Source organism: Filicampus tigris, chromosome 20 (genome assembly GCF_054856515.1).
Source record: "Filicampus tigris isolate MCC_2025a chromosome 20, RoL_Ftig_1.0, whole genome shotgun sequence".
NCBI lineage: Eukaryota > Metazoa > Chordata > Actinopteri > Syngnathiformes > Syngnathidae > Filicampus > Filicampus tigris.
Window position 1 is genome coordinate 9,486,137 of NC_141236.1, and position 22,066 is coordinate 9,508,202.

General features: G+C 42.3%; 1 protein-coding gene across 14 annotated transcripts in view; it reads right to left on the reverse strand.

Annotated features, from left to right (window-relative positions):
* Nucleotides 1-22,066, reverse strand: part of LOC147128220 (MAM domain-containing glycosylphosphatidylinositol anchor protein 2) — a 178,373-nt gene that overhangs the window by 37,441 nt on the left and 118,866 nt on the right. For all 14 annotated transcript variants that reach the window (XR_015083825.1, XR_015083824.1, XR_015083827.1 and 11 more), the window contains 5 exons: nt 17,728-17,876; nt 12,254-12,431; nt 4,514-4,534; nt 1,883-2,038; nt 58-219 (listed from right to left, as the gene is read on the reverse strand). Coding sequence is in view for 1 of the 14 variants with exons in the window: in XM_086018589.1 (XP_085874715.1) it covers nt 58-219; nt 1,883-2,038; nt 4,514-4,534; nt 12,254-12,431; nt 17,728-17,876 (666 nt within the window). In the remaining 13 variants the exon portion in view is untranslated. The remainder of the gene's footprint in view (nt 1-57; nt 220-1,882; nt 2,039-4,513; nt 4,535-12,253; nt 12,432-17,727; nt 17,877-22,066) is intronic.

Sequence of the window (22,066 nt, forward strand, 5' to 3'; positions counted from 1 at the left end):
AGAACTTTTCCAAGCAAACCAAGGACTATGCCTATAGTTGTCATGCATGTATCTTACCTATGTGTTTCCCATACATGTGGTAGAAGAAGCCGAAGCAGTAGGCTGGCGGATTGGTGATGCCGTAGGGGTTCTTTGGGGCGATGTTGAAAAACGGACTGACGAGCCGCGCCTGATCCCCTTCCTTCCGTGGCCTTGACGTTTCAATGTACATGTAGAATCCTTAACCACAAAGCAAACAATTCACAATTTGAAGCGCATTTTCCAGAAGACATTTGCAGACATTGCCACCAAACACCAAACTGTTTTCCTCACTTTCCTCGCATGCCGACTACCATCTTTTTTGCATTTCCAACCGTTAACTAACACACGGCGAATACTTCTCTTATCTCGTCTTTAACGAGAACCTTTGTTGGAAAGGTTTGCGAGTTTACTGCCATTATCGATCACGGGCAGCCATGACAACAGCGAGTTGAGGCTACCAAGCGGCTCCACTCCCCCTGACAGCCAAAAGTCTAATGGAATATCTCTCCGGGCTGAATCTCAGATAATTATTCTCAAAGAGGAGCGGAGGCCAGTAATGAAATGCTGGACATTTTGAGACCATTAGGTGATTAGAGCTGATGCATTATTTACTGCTTCAGCTGCTGCTCCTGCTGCTGGAGTTCCACCGAATTTCAAAGTCCCGTCACAGATAACCTCATATTCTCAATTCTGTTTATCCTGTATTCATCTCAACCAATTCATTGAATACCTGATGATGAACACGCCGCATGCTAAACACCACACATGGTAACCGAGGTAACCACAGCGAGGGAGGCGTGCGAGCTGTTTTGATTGTGTTGCGTCGGGCAAATTGGTCAAGACATCCATTATGCAGCTCAAACTTTAAATAATTCAAACTTGTATTTGTGTGTGTGTATGTTTTTTTAAATAGTGGCACTTTTAGTTGCATGTTTGAAAAAAAAGCCTTTAAATTAATCATGTCTGTCATTGCTAATTTTATATCTCGCCAAGTGCAAATGTATGTATTTATGCATGGATCGCATAGAATAGAACCCAGTGGGGATTCGTGTGAATGTGGGCCTTAGCTGTGGCCTTAAAGCATTGCAGCCGAACCGCAATTCTCCGGCACCTTAAAGCGCATAAAATTCAGTTCCATCCAAAATATGCCTTAAAATGGAAGTCAACTCAAACATTTTTTTTTCAAGAATATGTTCTATGCAGTTGAAACAAGGCATTCTGATAAATATTGCGTTTGTGGAATAAGAGTTAATTCACCCGTTTTTAGCCATGTCTCGGGGCGGCCATTTTGTCACTTCTGTCAACTGAAAATGACATCAGTGTCTCAGGGCTCAGATAACGACCAATCACGGCTCAGATTCAGAAAACAGGTGAGCTGTGATTGATTGTTACCTGAGCAACCGTGATGTCATTTTCAGTCGACAGAAGTGACAAAATGTCCGCCCTCTGCGATGGATGAAAATCGGTGGATTTTGCCGCTTCACTCATATTCCACAAACACAATATTAATCAGAATGCCTTGTCTCAACTAGTAGGCCTGCACAGAACATATTCTTTAAAAAATATGTTTGGGTTGACTTCCCCTTTAAATGTTTGTTTTGTTTTTACAGTATTGTTACTAAATGCAATGCCCCGTCATGTGGGAGAGGGCAGCAAGTCGGAGATAAGACAGTAAGCATATTTTTTTTGAAGCTACTATAGTGGCTAACTTATTTGTATACCATGCCAGTTAATCAGTTAAAATGGCACTTTTGACTCTGTAATGAATGATTCCAAATCCAGTTGCCCTCAATGTTACAATTTTAGATATGCGAACAAAATGGCGGCAAACCTACTTGAGGTATACGGAGGTGGTACTCACCTTGCTTGGAGCCGGCGCGGTCGCCGCTGGGCCCCGTGTTGGGCGTGTACTTGGTGTCGCGGGTGGCGGCACTGTGCCGCGTCCAATCAAAGTCGTCGTTCTTGTCCTGGGTGAACATGCAGATGGGCTCCTCCTCGAAGCTGCAGTGGAACTCTCCTGGCGAGAGTTAGATACGTACAGTCAGTGTGTGTATGTGTCTGCGTACTGTATATTCATGAGACCTGCGGCCGCCGTGTGTGTACGTGCGCGTCTCGGGGGGATCCACAACAGCAAAGTCCTAATTACGCCACCCGATGTAACGAACAGATTTCTAAATTAAGACGTGAACTTGCGCTGACTGCGCCATTGGCAAGCAGACGTGGTGGGTTTCTTTGAGAATGAAGAGCTCACAATAGAAGGATTTGCTGCTGCGGCTTGTTTTGTTGCACCGCACATACACCACATTACTTGTACTGCATCCGTGCGTGTGTGTACAACTGAACAAAAATCATGATGGATTGTACTCAATTATATGCACACAGCTTCAAATTAAGTACATGCAGCTCTCCGTTAAATTGTGTTAAAAAATATTACAAAAAATAGGATTATAGGGGTATGGCATTAATCATGGCTCCATACTGTGAAACTTCAAAGACCCTGTAAAGTAAATTCAGAGTATTGTTTCTAAATACATTATAAATGTTTCAAGATAATTGCTGATAACGTGCAAAGACTGCGATCTATGCAGTATTCAGTTCTGGAGGTATTAGTGTTAAACTGTTTTTGAGTATTTTCTTTTTCTGATTTGGGCTGTAATGACGTCTAAGAACTTGAGCTCATTTGTTTGAATCAGTGTTTATTGCGAAATACAGTTCGCTAGCTAGCTTCGTCTGCGCCCAGAAATGGGCAGAAAATACAGAATGGCAAACAATATAAAGTTAATTCAAGTCTTATTTGAAATGTGATGAGATTACAGGTGTTAGTTAAAACTGGCCTGCCCTATAAAGACACACATGACAGTTTTGAGTTTTCTTTACATTTACTTTGTCTTGTCCACTTAGCTTGAACTTAGTAGCTGTGGAGTAGGTACATCATGAGATAATACCAAGTCGCGTGTAGGATAATAAAGAGACGGCATGCGCATGCAGAAGTAGCCCACAAGGTGCCACCGAGAGAGCAGCGCAGTCGGAACCTCTGCTTAATCCGCGCAAAGAAACAAAGCTAAACGGCTACCCGGAGGACACGCCGTTGCCCGACGGTGTCCTCAAAGGAAGCAGCATTTTGCATTCAGTATGCTGGGCGTCTGCTTCTGATAAATATTCATTGATTTATTAAAATGTAGCTCGCAGCCGTTTGCTGAGTCATGACCTTGAGCGAAGCGGCGTGGGCTGACGCTAGTCAGGTGAGTTGCGTGGGCGCGCCGAGGAGGGCCGAGGAAGAGGAAGCCGAAAGTGGTCGAGCGTCAGGTCAGGAGGACGCGGAAACCCATCACCTGCTCGTGGGCGCACTGTTTTTTTTTAAATGCAGGTTTTGCTCCAGGAGTGGTATTTTCTTTTTCCCACGGGCGTTTCAATTGGCTGAGAGTGATGGAGGAAGATTCGTTATATTCATCCATCGATCCATTTTCTATGGCAGTGTTTCCTAAACTTTGAGACAAGGCGCATATTTGAAGTCATTTATACAACTCGTGAAGCTAGAACTGCTGCGCCAAAGCAAGGATGGCAGACCTGTGTGATAGGTCAATAATGTTAGACATTTATATTTGGCCCAAAGTAGGGAGGAGTATTTTGTCTGTTCATTTCATTTGTAAACATTTTTTTTAAATAGTATGTGAAATAGTTTTTTACAGCAAACCGCCTTACATCACGGCATATTTAAGTTTCAGATGGTGTGAATGTGAAAGAAGAACTAAACAGTTGAAAATGACCGAACGTCAGCCGCTGCTATCCTGCTTTTTATGCCTACAGAAAGCGACGGCTGTAGGTTCATTTCATAATGTACAGTCCTTTGGACTGCAAATTATGTGTTTTTATTTTCTTTATAAACAAGTGTGTCTAAACACCTTTTTAAAAAAGTGCCATAAACGCTAAAAATACATGCCTTGAGAGTATTTACCGGTATACAGGATATTTCTATATCATGGATTTCACTTGTTACAGGGGTGTCAGGGGATACTAATAATTATTTTGCCGAACCCCAAATAATGCCTTGCAGGGAGTTGGAGTGGATTACACCGTGGACTGGTTGCCACTCAAAGACAGGGTACATAAATAGACAGACAGCCATTCAGACTGTCACTGAGTGGGACTTGAACTGATGAAGATGCCTTCGGGGATTTCCAAAGTGATGTCGGTGATTAAACATCGTTTCTTGCGAGCTTACGACTCAAAAAGCCCATATAAATATGAATAAGCAGTGCGGTGCGACTCCACTCTCAATCACTTAGTGTGTGTCTTTGTAAAGTTGAGAGCATCAGTGAAGAACGCCATTAGTGGGAGTAAACACATGCACATGCAAATCACATGACGGCGTTTACGTCAGCCATCCATCACTATGTGAAATAATGGATTCCAGTCATATATGGATGGCAGGAAATGTTTCAGGGGCATGTTTACTTGGTACAAGTGATAATGTGTGAGGCTTCATACTTACTTAGGTGAGGGTTGATGGGAGCTGCGGAAGACAGAAGCAAAAGAGAGGCATTAGGAAAGCTGTTTCTACTACTTTGAAAAACACGGAAAACCCACAATTATTATTGAGTAGGCCTCTGCAAGAATCGACAGTGAATCGAACTGGGATTCGAGTGTGTGTGGAAAAGCAATCATCAATTCAGAATTTTGGGACTGGATCAGATCGGAATGAATCTTAGTCATTTTGTAGCGTCTATTATCACTTGAATGGGGAGCTCAATTTATGTGACGTAGGTAGAATATATGCGGGGTGCACATGTGTGGTGTGGAGGCACACTCCTTTTGGCCGATAAAACCGGAAATGTATGTGCGTGTCAGGGTATAGTTAGCCAGCTAATGAGCATTCAATAAACTATTCAGCTGTGCGGTCAATGAAGCTCATCTCGGCAGTGTATCAACGCGCGGCAACAAACAACCTCAGCCCAGGGGAAACCATCTCCCCAGCTAGCTAGCAAGCTTAGCGATAGGACGCAGTTGACTATGAGGTGTTTTTCTGAAAAGTGCAATGATTGAGATCTACTCGCAAGTCATTCGCATACATTTCAACAATATCTATAAAACGTCACCAGGTGACAATGTCGGCCTGCACACAGCTTCATTTCTCCATTCTGTTATCTAGTTTCAACAAGTTAACATTTTTACGTTATTTTTTGGTTTATTATATAATTGTTGTCATAACTGTATAGCAGTTAACAGTGTTAAAACCAATTCATATGTATATAAATCTTTACAGCCTTATCCTGTATCTTAAATGTAACTTACGTTTTATTGATTGAATGAATGAATTTTGTCAACTGATATGAATTGAAATGCCATATCGTTCCAGCCATATCATATTTATTAGTAAGTAAATAAATAGCACGTTGAATAAAAATATAATAAAACAATAAATGAGAACGTAAAGAAAAAAAAGTTTTTCTAAAATGTAATTATTTACTGTGTTATGTGTTTTAGATGTGTGCCTTGAAGTGGCATGACCTAGTGAGTGATGTCAGATGGAGTTAGTCAGTCACACTGCTTGTGAGCGTGTGAGTTGTGGCCCAGCAGCTGTTTGTGAGTGTTCTCATTTTGTATTTGTGTTTTTTTTCACTAACTGTCTAAAAGTGCATTGGCGACATACAGTACAAGGGCATTCCAGTACCTTCATTGCTCCAATTTCTTCACTTAACTTCACACAAACACATCCCTCGAAAGTTGGGACCTTTCTAAATCAAGCTACCATTGTACTTCCAATGGGTAAAATGTTTGTATGCCTGTCTAACCACTTTAATAGGATTTTTCTTTCTCAGAAATGCTTTTAGTGGCATTGCCGCTTCCCTTGTACAAGGTGACTCCCATTTGGAACGCTAAGCCCATTTCATAGTTCCGCTAAAACATCAAAATGAACCACCATTGGGTCCGCTAATCACATTAAAACCCTCACTCGTACTTTCCTAGTTCCTAACTCCATTGGTTAAAAACATTGGCGGCCATTGTAGAGGCGGCGTCACAAAGGTGGAGGCTACTGCCACTAGTCAGTTTTTCTGCACTTAAAAAAAAAGAAGTGTTTTCCAAGCAGAGTAAACAGCATTTAACCTGCCAGGAAGATTCATGAGCATTTTCCAATGATCGATGGCTGACCGGCCAAATAGATGTGATGCAGCAGCTCAAGCACAAAACTATGTAGCGGCATGATTTATGGATGCTTTTCAGCCACTAAAGGAAAGGAGGAGGGGTGGGGATTGATTAGAATCCAAACAATTAAAACCAGTAATAACAAATCATCCCGACAAAGGAAACGCTGTCCTTAAGCCCGTAGAGATGCAGACGCAGGGTGGATGCTGAGCTTTGGTCTGCTCATTGCTGCGTGGATTTATGCAAATGTAGCTTTTTGGAGGGAAAACACAAATAGCTACACGATATGTATTAACATTTAAAAACACTTAGTCTTCACTTACAGAGGTGGTAAACACCTTGGCTTTGGCTAGCTCTCAACTTTGTTGCTCGGAGTACTGTACCTAATAAAATGTCCAGTGAGCATTTTTATGCCGCAACTGTGGGCGTGTGCTCTCCATATAAACGCTTTAATAATCTTTTATGCTGCCAATCCAAACCACAGTGGACTGTGCAGAATGAATAGCGCTGCAGCATAGCAGTGTGCAAAGTGTGTGTGCATGTTTGAATGTGGTTGGCGCCGCAAAAAAAATATATTAAATGACCACTCAGAGCCTCGGGCCTCCTTTCCCCACACCTCCTTCCCTTTTCCCTTCCACGACCGTGCTCAAAGACAATGCGTTTTGTTGTCACGTATTATTATTTATTTTCTCCTTGTTGTTGCTACCTGCAGCTTGCTCGCTATTTGGTATGGTCCGCATGAATGTGCCTGCTCAAGCAATGCGTCTTCTCCCACTGAGGAAATCAAGCCGAGGGAGCCCAGAGGCTACTTCGCTGCTACTTTGCAAACACTCACACACCCACAAATAGGATTTAACTTGCAATTTAACGCGGGTAACTATGTCGGAATAAGTGAAAACAAACGTGCTGGAATACTCGACGACTGTTGACGCAACTATTTCACACGATGCGTTGTTTAAAATGGAGGACTAAGAGCCTCGCATGATGACTGATGATGAAATGGAGCCGGCCGCCAACGCAAATGTTCCGCGGCGCTTTCGCACGCTGTGGCAAGACAATCCAAAAAAGTGATAGCGAATAACTCATCGTTTGACTCAAGCAGTGCTGGGAAGTAAAAAAGTACAAATACAGTGGTGCTTTGAGATATACTATTCAAAACAACTCAAAACACGATGTATAATCATCTTTCCCCATTGAGATGAATGGAAATGAGATGAATCCGTTACCAGATTCCCCACAAAACAAACAAAAAAGTCAAAAGCACCATAATCTATCAATAATCTATGCTAACATAGTAGTAAAGTCAGATCATAATTATTCTTTTTTAATGATTTTGTCTACCATTACCATTTAGTTATTTCCAGTTATGTTTTAAATGATTTTTTTGTAATTATTCTCATTTGCATTCATTTTATTTAAGTACTCTGAACACCTTTTATTCATTATTAAGACCTGGCCTTTTAGAAATACTCGAGCTTGAGTCTTATTTTGGCCGAGATAATTGACCTCAGACCTACATTTAGACGGTAGTTCTTGCCGTTCAAGTACACATTGGTCCTCCAGTTTGCTATTAGTGAATCAAATGTGGTTCTATGGCTAGTAATGGGCTAACGCCACATGAAAAAGCTCACCAGAAAGCATTTTTTTAAAACCGTCTTTCATTATGACGCCATTAAACAGTGACTGCGCACACTTTCTGATAATAAACTTGTCCAAAGAATGCACATGTCCACTCATAATGACATAACCCAAAGCGCGCTGCATGGAGTTCAGCAATGAATCAGCAGCACACAGGAAGTGTGTGGGGGTGTATGTGTGTAATTTACTGCTGTGTGCACTCAAGTGTTTGCTCTCTGAAAATGAATCATTGCACTGACCTTAACAAAAAAATAAATAAAAAATCATTTCTGCTGATTGGTTGGTGAGTGCATGTAATTAATGTCTTTGCCGGTGGTTTATGATCGCGGAAACGTTGACGCGACATAATTATTTCAAGCTTCAAAAGGGAAAAGGGATTAATGTCCTTTGCTGACATTAAAACCTTTACTAGCTGTACAGGTTGTTTTTTATGACACATTTGAAATGTTTTAAGTCAAAAAAATGTAAGTTAAAAAAGTAACTCCACTGTTAAAAGTAATGATTGAACAATGAAACAGTCGCTTCAATGATAAATTCCTCAAACTCCTTCTATATCATCTAACAAGTGAATCATTTCAAGGTTTTTACAAAGAACATGCATCAACATTTAATATACTTTACTATTTTGACCCCGCTCTCATACTTCGAGAATACACGCGAGTTCAGATCAGGGATTTATGCTGCCGATTCCAATACTATGGATACTGATCACAAGGATTTACAGCACATTTTTCAATTTTAGAGCTGCTCACTGAACAAAAACCCATAGTGGTACGATGTAAGAGGTATACATTTCGAGGCTCCGCTGCGGTATTTCTTATCTTGAGGATGAGAGCATTATGCTGAGCTGCAACGCCTTGCGCTGCAGCCGTACGAGTGTAAACAAACGGCTTAAATATGTACTCCTCCTTCCAGGATGTCGTCTGAGCAGGTGCTGAGTTAGTCATTGTGCGGCGGTGACACAACCATCCATCAACGCTCCAGCTGGGGACACCGTCACTACTTTTCCTTTCTCACTAACTCACCCCCCCCCCCCTCACGCCCCCCAAAAAAGGATTTAACGAGCTTGTTGAAGTCTAAGAGCCATGGTGCTAAAACTTCACTGTCGCATTTACTCAAAGAATCTAAACGACACGCCAACATATTGTATGTCATGTAGTTATCGTCAGAAGGTAACAATCATTCCAGAAACAATGTAGAGCAAAACATCACATTAAAACCAAAGCACGTACCAAACTGTAATTTATGGCAAACCATCAGACCCCTACTATATATATATATATATATATATATACATATATATATATATTTTATTTTTCAATTTTTTAAATTGTTTTATGTTTTTTGCGCACAATCTAGCTAACATACATCGGGGCTTTCTATGAACTGACATCTGGTCACAGTTTATAGATGCTGTCGTTCATTCAATGACACTGACTAGTTCAAGTCACACACGTACAGTGTGAGGCACCTTTTAAGATGTAGAATTATTTTAATGTAGCAAACAGTTAAACAGCCTTGTGCAACGGAAAACAGGTCGACAATTTTCTGATTACAACGAATTAAATGAAACAGTTCAGGTGTTACTCTCTATGGGGTTTAGTTTGGAGTGTGTATTGGTTGAAGTGGTTCAAAATTATGCAGCATCGCTCTGAGAGCTTTGTACGAGTCCACCAAATGTAAACATTGGTTCCATATTTGCAAAGTGAATTCTGAATAAAAAAAGAAATCAATGTATATTTAATGACAGCCTATGAAGAAAGCATATATGTATCATGCGTACGACGGGGCTCACATTATGGTGTGTTTTTCCAACAGAATATAAACACCATCTTTAACTACATCTCATGTTTCCCCCGAAGTAACAGTGATGACAAAAAGGGAAGAAAAAAAAAAAGCGCGTTAACGAGAGTGACAACATGCAGAAGATCCTGGACCGTCTCTTCTCCGTGTCAGTCGGCACACGTCTTGCGGGACGAGTTGTGAGAGAAGAGTGCATTCATCTCAGACCTACATTAGCCCGTGATGCCATGCCGTGCGTGGGAGAACAGAAGCAGCCCTAGAGTGATAATTAGTCCAGTCTCTGGTCGGGCAGGCGATTCGCTCATAAGGGGAAGGCTCTCTTCTTCTTCATCACTTTATAAATAAAAAAAGAAGAAATCTTTGTTTCCTCCTATCTGGGCTCCCTCTCCTTTTGCTCCATCCTAATTAGCCTCAATTCTCTTCATTCTTCTTTGATTGCGTTCAGTCTCCTTGAGTTCAGCCAACGACGACGATGACTCAGATAGCAGGGTACACACACACCGAGTTTTGACAAGCCTCTGTATGCGCGTTCTTACTCACTTATCGTGTGTGGTGTACTCGAGATAAAACTCTCAGCGCAGCGCCTTACACGTACATTGCGGTAGAAAATTCTCCGCGTCATTTTTATTGTGGCAAGTGACTTATGCAACACACAACACAACCCGTTGCTCTTCTATTGCAGTACGAATTTCAGTCAGCTTTCTGATTAGACATCGTTGGGTTGCCGCGGCTCGGCCGCATTCAGCGTTGACCACTCACTTTGATTTGCCGTTTTAAAATGTCAATTGAACAGGTGCAACATGAGCAGCACGGTGGATGAGTGGTTGGCACATTCACCTCATTGTTCAAAGGTTGGGTGGAATTCGGGCACCATCCCACCACAGGATAATCGGTATGAAAGCTCGAAATCGGTATGTACCTCGCTTTACCCGCTGGGAAGTTGAAACAATTCCACAGCTCTGAAGCTAGCCTGAGATGGAAAACAGACAACTTTGTTTTAGGAGCATTTGCACCACACGCACCAAAGCATCTGTTTTCAGGCCCTGCTGGATCTCCAGCCTCAAGTGTGGTTTGATGCGTCCACTTTTTTTTTTTTTTTTTGCGAGCGTTGAGTCTGTGAAGGGATGCTAACGAGTCCCTGCCTGCGCTCGCACACCCGCGGTCAGAATCAAGTACAACATGCGGGTTGGAACGTGGGTGGATCAGAATTCTGTGGTAAATCATTGGACAAATCATTATAAAATGTTAAGGATACATACAGAACAAATCAGATACACTGTTTATATGGAACAGAAAAGCCTCTGAAAAAGATAAATTACGAAGGTCCGTCCGCAAGGGCACTATGTCTGGTGACTGGTGGAAAACCAGGAAGTGAGTGGTGCTTAATCATTGCGAGTGCACGCCGAATTGGAATTCAGTGGATTGGATTTGCATCTTGATCAGGACTCTCTACTTTATGCTAAGTGGAATACTAGCTTTATACTAGCCTTACTACCAACATGCCACACCTATATTACTGTAGAGACAAGCATGTCTCAGTGAATTTGAATATGTAAATTTTCAGATTATATTGTATAGATTAATTAAACACAAGAAAATACTTTTCATGAGGCCAATTTCTATTTAATTTTGCTGTCTTTTTTTTCCTCCCCTGTACTGTAGTGTTCCATTTTGTTGAGAAAGTGAAATTGGGGTTTTTGTTAGGTGCAAGCTGTTATTTTCAAAATTATAAAATGAATGACAGATTTTATTCGGCCTGCTCACATTGTTCTAAATTATTGAGACACCAACATGTTGTTGGATTCTGATTGACCAAATTCGACCATTTCCCAAAACATTGTGCAAGTGAGCATACGGAAAAAAACTCTGTACATTTCTTCTTGTACAAAACCCGACTAAATTCAGGCTCCGATACAGTCTCCCGTCCGCGATAATAACCTCCCAAATATGTCATTTAAAGTTGAGTGACGGGTAACTTGAGTCACTTGCTGATCTGTTTGCTCCTTTGACCCAAACTAAACGTTTGACTCATGCGGTATGTTCAAGTGCTTCCGAGCTCTCGTGCAAAGAAAGCAGACCTGACTCAGGCAATAAAGGTCACGGCGGAAGGAGGCGATGAGTCGCATGATCAAAATTCATTTGGCTCAAACGGGCAAAGGAGCAAAGCAAGCTGATTTCCAGCTGTCTCCCGGTGACTGATGGTGTTGGATGCAATTGTAATTATTTTAATGAGATCACTTTTTCCCGGCCCTCTCTCTTGCATCTCATACATAATCTGCCGCATCGTCACCGTGATGAACACGGCGATGGCCCATGCCAGGTTGATCTTTTGATGATTCGCTGAATAATAAAACAGCAAAACTGATTTGGCGTTAATCTAACGCAATGTTAGTGACTTTGCTGAAGGATAACACTGGCTGCGATTTGATTCCTCCTATCCCGATTACCGTATTTCCTTAAGTATTGGTGAAAAAAAACAAAGACATTCTTTTATGTACAGGCGCCATCTTTAACGGCGATTTACATTACAGTACCGCCATATTTGGTGACAGACGTGAGGCAGGGTAATTTTGCGTTGTTGAAGTGGTGACAGTTAAGAATGATTTACATTCCAGTAGTCTCTCTAAATTAAAAAAAAAGAACTCACCGCTGTAGGTGACGATCCTCACGGTGGAGTCGCCCTCGCCGAAACGGGTGATGGGGGTAAGGCGCACTTCATAGGACTCAGGCTTGATGAGCTCTGTCAGGTTATGGGTGATGAGCTCTCCCTTGTTGATCGTCCAGTCCACGGGAATCTCCTGCTCCCACCATCGCTGCTGTCCCATCTGCGGGGATGACAAGCAAAATGTCAAAAATGAGAGAAAAAAAAAATGTGGAGTCCCAGTGGGAAGTGTTCCAAGCCCCGTGTATTTTCCTTTGTACTGGTGTCTTTTTTTTTTATATCCCATTTACTGAGTATATTCAGAATTTGTCAATTTTGCCCGCTTACAAAGGAATCAAGAGTCTCTATGTTTTTTTGCTTTATTGCAGCGTTTCCCAATTCAATTAAGGCATATACAATTTGACCTTAGAAAAAAATCTCACAGCACAAATTTGTTAGGCACCAGTTTCCTGCGAAAGCGCAGGCCCCAACAGATCTGGAGTACTTTGAAACCTGAAACTCATTCAGCTCTCCAAATTGTGCTTTTAATGTTAAATTGTTCACAATTTAGAATGTAAAGTGAGCTCATGTCCATAGAGTGGTATTTGCATTCAGCTGCATGGGATCAACATTACAAAGGACATTTTTCCCTGTATTTACATTTAAGCCGAGGAAATATGCATCCCTTTCAAAGTCCTTGGCAGGATGTTCCCTCTCATCTTCCAATTAACCTCGTCTCTACGCATTTGTAGGGACAACTACAACAATTTTCCCTGTGTGAGCCGTTGACAGCTCGCTGCTCATTAGGCACATGTACTTTCAAAGTTGCTCGCGAGCCTTTGAATTCAGTCGGCTTTCAGCCCATCAGCAAAGCTGTAGTCACATCAGCCTGATTGCCCCCCTCCCTAAAGGTAAGGCTACAGTCACCGCTTTTAAGGACACAGTGTTACTGATGGAATTCCATACATCACATGGCTAAGCTCTGGCTTCTCCTCCAAGGTTCGCAGAGGCACAAACAATGGTTTGCTGCAGCAATGGAAGCAGGGGTTATGCGAGTTTGCGTGGTACGTTTTATCCTTGAGAATAGTTTTAACGGGGCGGGCAACACTGCACAAAGACCCAAGACGGCTCCTGCATCACAAACAGAGGCGATGCATGGATGCCCTTCTCAGTCCTGGTCGCAAATCCAATGAAATAGCGGCGTGTGTGCGTGAGAGAATGCTCTGAATGAAGTAATTACTTAGAGTCTGGAGGATACTACGCAATTATACGCTTTTCATTACAGCTAGTTTTGCGAGCAAATAGACGCAGGGAATTACACAACTCACACTTGTTGTCTACCAGCAAGATAAAATTGACAACTTATGACGGCAGACAAAAGTAACCATATATCTAAGCTAATTGACTTAATGTATGTTTTTTTTTAAACACTCATTTACAATTTAATTTCCCCAATTTTCGTTTTGCCGTTTGTTTTCATTAACTACGAGAACCTTGGTCACTATCATCAAGTTCCTCTTACATGTTGATTTCATTGGCAAATTAGAGCAGCTACAAACAGTTGGACTATTGGCTTGCCGAGCAACACATCCCTGGGCCATTTATCGCAGGTTCAGCGGCAGACACGACTGAGGTAACCCAAGCGTCCCTTTTTCCTCTAAATTCCAGCAACTCCCACGGGAAGCTGAGGCCAGATGAGCTTTGCTATTATTCTGCCTTTATCAGATGCCTCAACCAACCTCAACAGACTCCTCTTGATGTGAAGTAGCAGTGGCTCCCTCGGGATGTTTTCCCGCCTCACGCAGTCCCCGAGGACCGGCGCAGATTTTCTAGCGGAGACTCTCATTCCGGGCCGCTTGGATTCATGAGCCCATTCTGATGGTTTGCTGATGAAATGGAGCCTAAACTAGGTAACAGATCGAAGGTTGCTTTGAGTTCGTCTCTACGGGAAAAGTTCACTCTGGAGATGGAAATCCACAATGTTACTGCAGAGATTCAAACCATCATCCATCCAATTTCTATTGCGCCTGTCCTCTGAATGGTGGGTGAACTGGAGCTGAACCCGGCTGACTTTTGGTGAGAGGCCGAATACACCCTGGGCTGTAACCACCCAATGGCTGGGCACAAACAGTATCGAGAAACAACCACTCGCGGTTATGAACCGTTTTAGAGTCTTCAAATCAACAGCATTGACGGAGAACATACAAACTCCACACATGAAGGTCGCAGCCGAGTTTCGAACATCGACTCACAAAACTGTGAGGCGGATGTGAAAACCGCTCCAAGTCAATCCGTACAAATACTGGCTGTTGACCATTGAACACATCCTTGGGTCATTTTCCCGTGCTGTCTTTGTCGCTGTGACTTTCTGCAATAGTGTTATGCAAAAATGTATAATCTGCTGTTCAGCATGGTTTCAGCACTTCCCAGTTCATTAAAGGAACACAGCTGGAATCCTTTAACAGCCCCCGTGATGAAAGCGATGTATCCAACAGCTACTATTGGCTTTTATTTTATTCATGGCCTTTTATTGCTTTTTCAAATAGATATTTTTCATTGTTCTTCCGGTAAGCAAAGACTGCTGTGTTGGCTTTCAGAACGATGGATTAAGGTTTCAAACACCCATTGAATCTAATACTTGTAATACCATAACGGGTGATTGAGCAAAAACAACGAAACTTTTTTTCCACAGTTTATGAGTTGGCTTATGGATTTTGAATCCTTGTTTTGATACATTAATGATTACCGAATCTATAGCACCGGCACTCAATTAAGGCTCCCGTTCACGTCCCATTAACGTTCATTCTGGACAATTTTTTCCGCAGGAGTGTGCCCTATTGATTTAACGTCATCTGATTGCGGCTGGGCTGCGTGAGACTTTTTTTTTTTAACGGCAGAAAGCAGCAGGATTGATAGCAGTAATATGCAGCGGCGGAAAAATGCAAGCATGGAAATGTTACAGCGGCCGTTGGTTTAGTGTAGATTGCTGGCGTGTAATTAGTGTTGCTGGTATTGATCGACATGCACAAACTGGGCTGACAGATCAATTTGGGATACAAGATGTGACCTGGTCCTGCCAGAATTGTTTGTAGGAAAGAATTTCCAGCTCCCGGGAAATATTTTAGAATGGGATCAGGCATTACATGTTTGAGAGGTGTCTTGATGCAGTATGTGTTTGTGATTTATTCCAGAGCTTGCCTTTCAGACATGCATTTCCACCTTGAGCCAAACGGTCTCTGGGCATCTCTCTCCTGAGGCCACGGAAGACATCAGAAAAAAATTCAATGCAGAAGGGAGAGCAAAATTCTATTTCTCTTGCTAGAAATTTGCCCAGAAATTGTTGAGAGCTGGGGGCCGCAAGTGGTGTCATCGATGTGTTGTGGTGCTTATTGTCCTGCAAACACTGTTAATTACGAGAGAAACTATATAGAACATTTGACCTCAGCTATCGAGACTGGATGTGACTTAGTTTGATAAAAAAAAAAAAAATAATTAAAAAAAAAAGAAGCACAGAGCTGAGATTTCAGCTACCATCTTTGTGTTAAATTCATCTGTCCATTTTGTATCGAGCTTGTGCTCATCAGATCAGTGGTGAGTCTATTCCAGCTGAATTTGAGTGAGAGGTGGTGCACATTCGTGACTGGTTGCCTGTCAATCGTGGGTCAGATATAATATAGGCAAATGAGCATTCAAACTCATGTTCGCGAGACTTAGGGCAGCAAGAAAACAGAGCAAAGTGGAGACTGTGGAGTATCATTTTAGTATTTCGAGATAAAGGACACGGCAAAGGGTACGGCATGTTGTTATGATTTCCACAAGGTAGGCATTTTACTAAAATTTTCCCAATTAGGGAGCAGGGATTTCTGGTGTGAGTCCCCAAAAATGTGACTTATACCCCTGAGCGACCTGTGTTTTCTTTGTTTTTTTTGACTGGTCCAATTTACAGTCCAAAAAAATACGGCACCTGGTTGTCGGGCATTTTTTCTCAACAACATTGTCTCTCAGCATGTAGACACATTTATTAGGCTAAAAACATCAAGATTAAATCCTTGCCCAATATGCATGAAGTCCATTAAGTTAAAAAAATGCTTTGTTTTGTTAAATTGCCGCCTAAAAAGTTTGCCCACAGCAAATAATCTACCTCAAGACAGAGGAGGAGGAGGGTGATTTTCCTGGCAGGAGGCAAATAATGGCCACACCGAATACTCTGCTGACATGCAAAGGCAATAAGGTGGAAATGAATTCATTCGCCCCAAACACCAATTCTGGGCTAAACTAAATGGACTAGGGATGTTCTCTTTTGAGTGGGAAAAAAAACATTGAAATGTTAATGAGATTTTCTGAATTAACGCGCGTGCTAGCACAAGGCAGAGAGCAGCTGCGAGCGGAACCGGCTTAAGGACGCGTCGGGGCTGGCGACTTCTCAGACAAAACGAGTGGTGAGTGGCTTTGAGAAAGCGTGAAATCATTTTCTTAGCAATTTTCAAGAGTGAGCTGACGGGGAACAAAAAGCGTGACGACACAAACATGGACTTGGAATGTTTGCCGCAAACATGCAACATGGCGTCTTTTTTTTTGTTTTTTTAGCGTGAATGCTTTTTTATCTGAACTGGCTCTTGGATGTCAGCTCACAATGGTGGTAACCTGCAAATCTGTCGCATTAATGCGGCCGGCAGGCGTACGGCTTTATCCAAAGCTGGCGTGCCGCCTGCCGCGTTGGCTAGAAAGAAATACGTACATACACCAAGTGCGAGGAAGACGAAGACCTCCTGAAAGGTTGCCAAACTGGGGGAAATGCAAGCGAGACATCCTCCTCTTTCCCTCTGACTGAGCTTCAAACCAAGTTGGGAGTGATAGCATGTGTGTTCATTTTTCTCATTCCAGTTCAATGCAAGGGAACAGCACGCAAAAGTGCAACGTTTCAGAACTGAGGCACAGCAATTGCTCGTGTTTATGTTTGCCAGTTCGGGATTTAATGCAAGGAAGACCCCAGAAAACTGCAACTCTAAGCGAGCCATCCATCAGACTGCAGTATGCATTCTTCTCCACCGGGTCTCTTCCTGCTTTGAGTGCGCTTCAAACGATTTTGGGAACGATTCCTAAAAAAAAAAAAAAGAGAAAGCCACAGGACTCATACTTGACTACATCTGACAGCTTCTTAGTGATTCTCTGCCGCCCGCAGAGGCTCACTCCCACCCCCAAATACGGTGGCGAGAGGCTGAATTGAGGTGTAAAGATTCGTCTGCGTCAAGGCGAATACGACGAGCCAGCTCAGGCGTGCAAACTTTGGGGAGAAGAACACCCTTTTTCCCCCGTGGCAGAAAACAACAACTCATACTTCTGTACAGAACTGGGAAAAGGCAGACTAATAACAAGCATACAAAACTATCATATTCGTCTCAGTTTGGGAAGCTACGGACGCAATAAAAACCACCGAATTGAAGATTAGTGTGTGGGAGTAATAGCAGACAAGTTGCTACCTGTCTGAGACCAAGTCTGTAGGCCACGATGCGGTCCACGGCGTTGGGGTTCATTTGCGTCCACTGGAGCTTGAAGTCGTAGATTCTGGGCCGGTTCTGCCACAGAGGGCTGTAGGTGTCATAATAGAACTCGGGAGCATAGGCCTTTCCTGTACATTAACAACAGACAGAAATATACAGGCATGAATACAACACTTCACCCAGTTTTGGGAAAGCAGCCATATTTGATGACAAACGTGTGGTCTTAAAATGGATCATGGCAAATCAAGGCCTTGTTCCATTTCTTTCCACGATGACAAATGTCACCCTATAGTGAAAGAGGAGCCATATCTGGGTTCTCAAAATGGACTATAGATTTCAAAACAAACGTAAACAAATGGTGGAGTGTAGGAGAATCACTTAGACAAGATGTCCTATTTCCATTTCTTGCCACGACGATAAATGTCACACTATAATGGGAGAGGAAGTATATTTGGTGACAGAAGTAGGGTCTCAAAATAGAACATGAATATGAACAAAAATATGAACAAATGGTAATGCGTCAGTGGATAATGCTTGGTCTCAAAATGAACAATGCATTCCCAAACACACATGAACAAATGGCGGTGAGCTTATAAATCACGTAGACAAGATGTTCTATTTCTTTCCTTGATGAGAAATGTCACCCTATATTAGAAGATGAACCATAGTTGGTGACAGAAGTGAGGTCTCAAAATGGACCACACACATTTTTTCAGAAATCACTTTTGTTGTTTTTGCATGGTAACATTAAAATCATTAATGTTTCATGTGTTCTATGCAGCTCATGACTTGAATGTTTCATTTGTAAACACGACCCAAATTCTTTCAAGTGCAGCGCTGGAATTAGCATGACAAAGATGTACAGTGGCTCTTATCTCCGCCATGTTGTGTTTGTTCTATTTCCATCGCAGCTATATCATATCTCTTTTGCTACTGTCGTGACCCAATTTCCCCCCCGCAAGGATCATTAAAGATTTATCTTTACAGCGTGTATCATCTGACACACTTTGCTTTCATGGCACGCAATCAAAGCGCATATCACATAGTGGAACATCCACTCAAGCAACATTCAAAAGTGTCCAAATCCTTTTTTTTTTTTTTTTTTTTTTTTTTTTAAACAAACCTCGACTTCTTCCCTTGCTTTGTCGGAATTGAGGATTTACTAATCGTGAGCGGTCACATTCTGCCAGCTTAAGCGCTCAGAGTGACCTTGTAAAGTTAGTCAGAGGTTTCCAAACAGAGCAGTTTGTAGACAATATCTTTCACACACACTCAACAGTTAACTCCTGAGGCTATTTGACATTTTTTGCTTACCAAAACAGGAGCACATACCGTGGTACATAAACCGTCTCATGCGTGAAGTGTCGGCGCATGTTGTAAAAGACTTAGAAACCTGAATTTACACTTCCGTCCATGCTTAGTCCATCCTTTTAAAAAAAAAAAAACTCCTCGTCCACCCTCCGTCCGTCCGTCCACAAAATGGGCGTTTGCATGTCTAATGATGTTTTCCAGTCTGATGACTTTTGTGACAGAAGTAGCAGCTAAAACAGTCACACTAAATCGTAAACAATTTCCCTGTGCACACGGTGCGGAATTGACGACTTAATCTACATTTAGCTTTCCAGTAGAAGCATAATTGGTGACAGAAGTGGGGGGGGATAAAAATTTACCGCATGCTGTAAACGAGTTCTTGCACAGTTTTAAAGTTGATCTGATGCGGAGCATGATGTGGAGCAAATGTCTTCAAGGGCAATTAACATTGCAGTAAAGCCATACCTGGTGACAGAAGCGGGGGCCCACGGAGTTGCGTCTAACGCTTCTACGTTTCTGCGACCAACCAAACCAACCGTGTCTTTTGATATATTGCAAGTATAAATAGAGTGACGCCAAATAGCCTCACCTCTGCGATTATGGCGCACGAGCTAACCGTCTTAGCCCGCCTTGAAACACATAACCCTGGGTAGGAGACATCAAAGATAAAAGTACATGCGGCTTAACTGATCTCTTCCCAAATCCTGTTTAGAACGGCAGAACCAACGTCATGACTCAGAAGAGGGGCTCAGTGGAACCCTCCAGGCGGCGCGTTGACCTTGTTTGCAGACTTTATTTTTCGCAGTTTTTTTTTCCTAAAGGTTTCATGAACCTCCTCCCGTCTTCCTCTCGAGTCCGACGAAGAGGTGTCACGATAAGGTGATTTCTTTTGGGGGGGACAGAACGGGGTTGGATAAGTCGGTTGGAGGTGACACAAGCAGCACTGCCAGGACCAAAAAACTAATTTGAAGCGATAATTGCTCAACGGATTCAAGATCGAGTCAAGCTGAGTCACTTTCCACTCGACGCTTCCTCGACACCTCGCGTGAACCTGAAGCTAGCATGCTTACAAATTGCTGATCACGCTTATTGATTTAACGCGGCTACAGATGGTTGCCCGCTCGGCTGGTGTAAAAGCCAGGCTGCGCTGTAGTTTCTTTTCGCATAAAAACTTCACTTGAAGATAACAGAAGGAGAGTAATGAGTCCTTAATATTGTCAATGAAATATCTTCAAAAGGGTGTTACGGCCACACTGAAAAATGAAAATAATTACGGCTGCAAGCAGCGATAAATGCGCTGTTGCATCCTCTAATTTCCCCGCAGATTATCACCAAACTTTGACGTCACACATTAGAGAGAATAGGCAAAAATGCTTGGCAATTGATCATTGTTGTGTCACAGATAGCTCCATCAAACTGAGGCTCATTTGGGCAAATTGTCAAATAGGACATATGAGCTGTGGAATTCACGCAAAATCTCTACTTTGGTCGACTTCTTCTTTAATTTCAGGTATGAGTCCTTGAGCCTTTTTTGTGTGCTTTGTAAAACAGACGCAAACTTGCCCTCCTGGGGGTTTAGAATCAAGTGATGTCGTTAATATTTCTCAACTGTGGGCATGTGAAGCCCTTTGAAACATGTCTGTGATTAAGGGCTGTATAAATAAATTTGACTTGGCATAGCCTCCAAATTTCACAAGAATACATCTAAAGCATCTTTTGTTGAGTTTGTTTGATCAACTAAAAGAGGATATTATTGGTGGACAGTACTTCACCTTTTGTGTGCTCGTTGTTTAGCTACACTCGAGCATCTGTGACGTTGAATGTGTGTGCGCCTTTGAAAGCCCGGGTTGAGTGATGTGGAAGTCAGTGAATGAACATTTTTAGTTGGCTGACTGTTAACTGGTGAAACTGTTAGCCACCCTGTGTGTTGAGCGACGGCGTCAGTCGATGCCCTCAGCATGTCGACTAAGATTGTGCTTGCGTTTACTGTATGCTAAATCCGTTTGCTCAATTGAAAGCGCACCCGCGGACGTGTCAAACCACCTGTGGACGGATCACAATTTAGTCTAAGTGGCAGGCTACATTAAATTAGCTCATGAGGTTTACTTTACTGTAGACATGCCGTTGTGTACTTTGCAATCACGATCCTTACCAAGTGTGAAATAATCGCAAACCTTTTGACATTCTCTGTCCATTACTCACATTTTCCTCCTGGCTCGACCTTATGGCTGTGTGAGTCTGCAGTAAAAACCGGTGTAAAAAAAAAAAAAAAACCTGTGAGAGAAAAATCCTGCAATATTGCAAATATTCAGCCGTAATTGTTTCTTAGTATGTTCTCTTACCTCACAGTCTATATTTAGCACAGTGATAAATTACACCGCATAACTATAGGGGGAGCCCTGGAGCGAAACACTTTTTTTGGTTTTTTTGTGGGTGCTATTTTAAGGCGCGTATTAAAGCCGCTGATCCCTATTACATCTTTAAAGGCAACTCGTATTCATAAGGGGGAGGACTGAGAAGCATCTCTGGAGTTCCGCTAAGAGTTTTACTACTTTTTGAAGAAGCCAACAAATGACAGAATGGGGGTATATGATAATGCCGAGTAACTTCCGACACCATTCATCTAAGATACATGAAGAATTGCAGCGAAACGACAAAAATGATGACTTGTATGTTAGAAGCTTCCAGCTGAAAAGAGACATATTGCATCTTTGATGTGGAGATCAAGTTCAACTTTTCCCGTCAAGACAGATGGAATTAAAACAAAGTACCTGTAAGTTTGACTTAAGACTATGCGGCTGTGTTTTACAAGACGAATCCTGCGTCACTTTTTTTTTTCTTTTTTTTTTTTTAACGACAACAATAAAAACCCGCGAGCATACAAGCGCGTTATTATGAAGGATTAATTTCACGAGGTGACTCGTAAAACGCAACGGGGAACAAAGCCCCGGTGTTATCCTCCTGCTTTTTTCCCCTCTAATTCTTTGTATTTGTTCATTCGGTAATA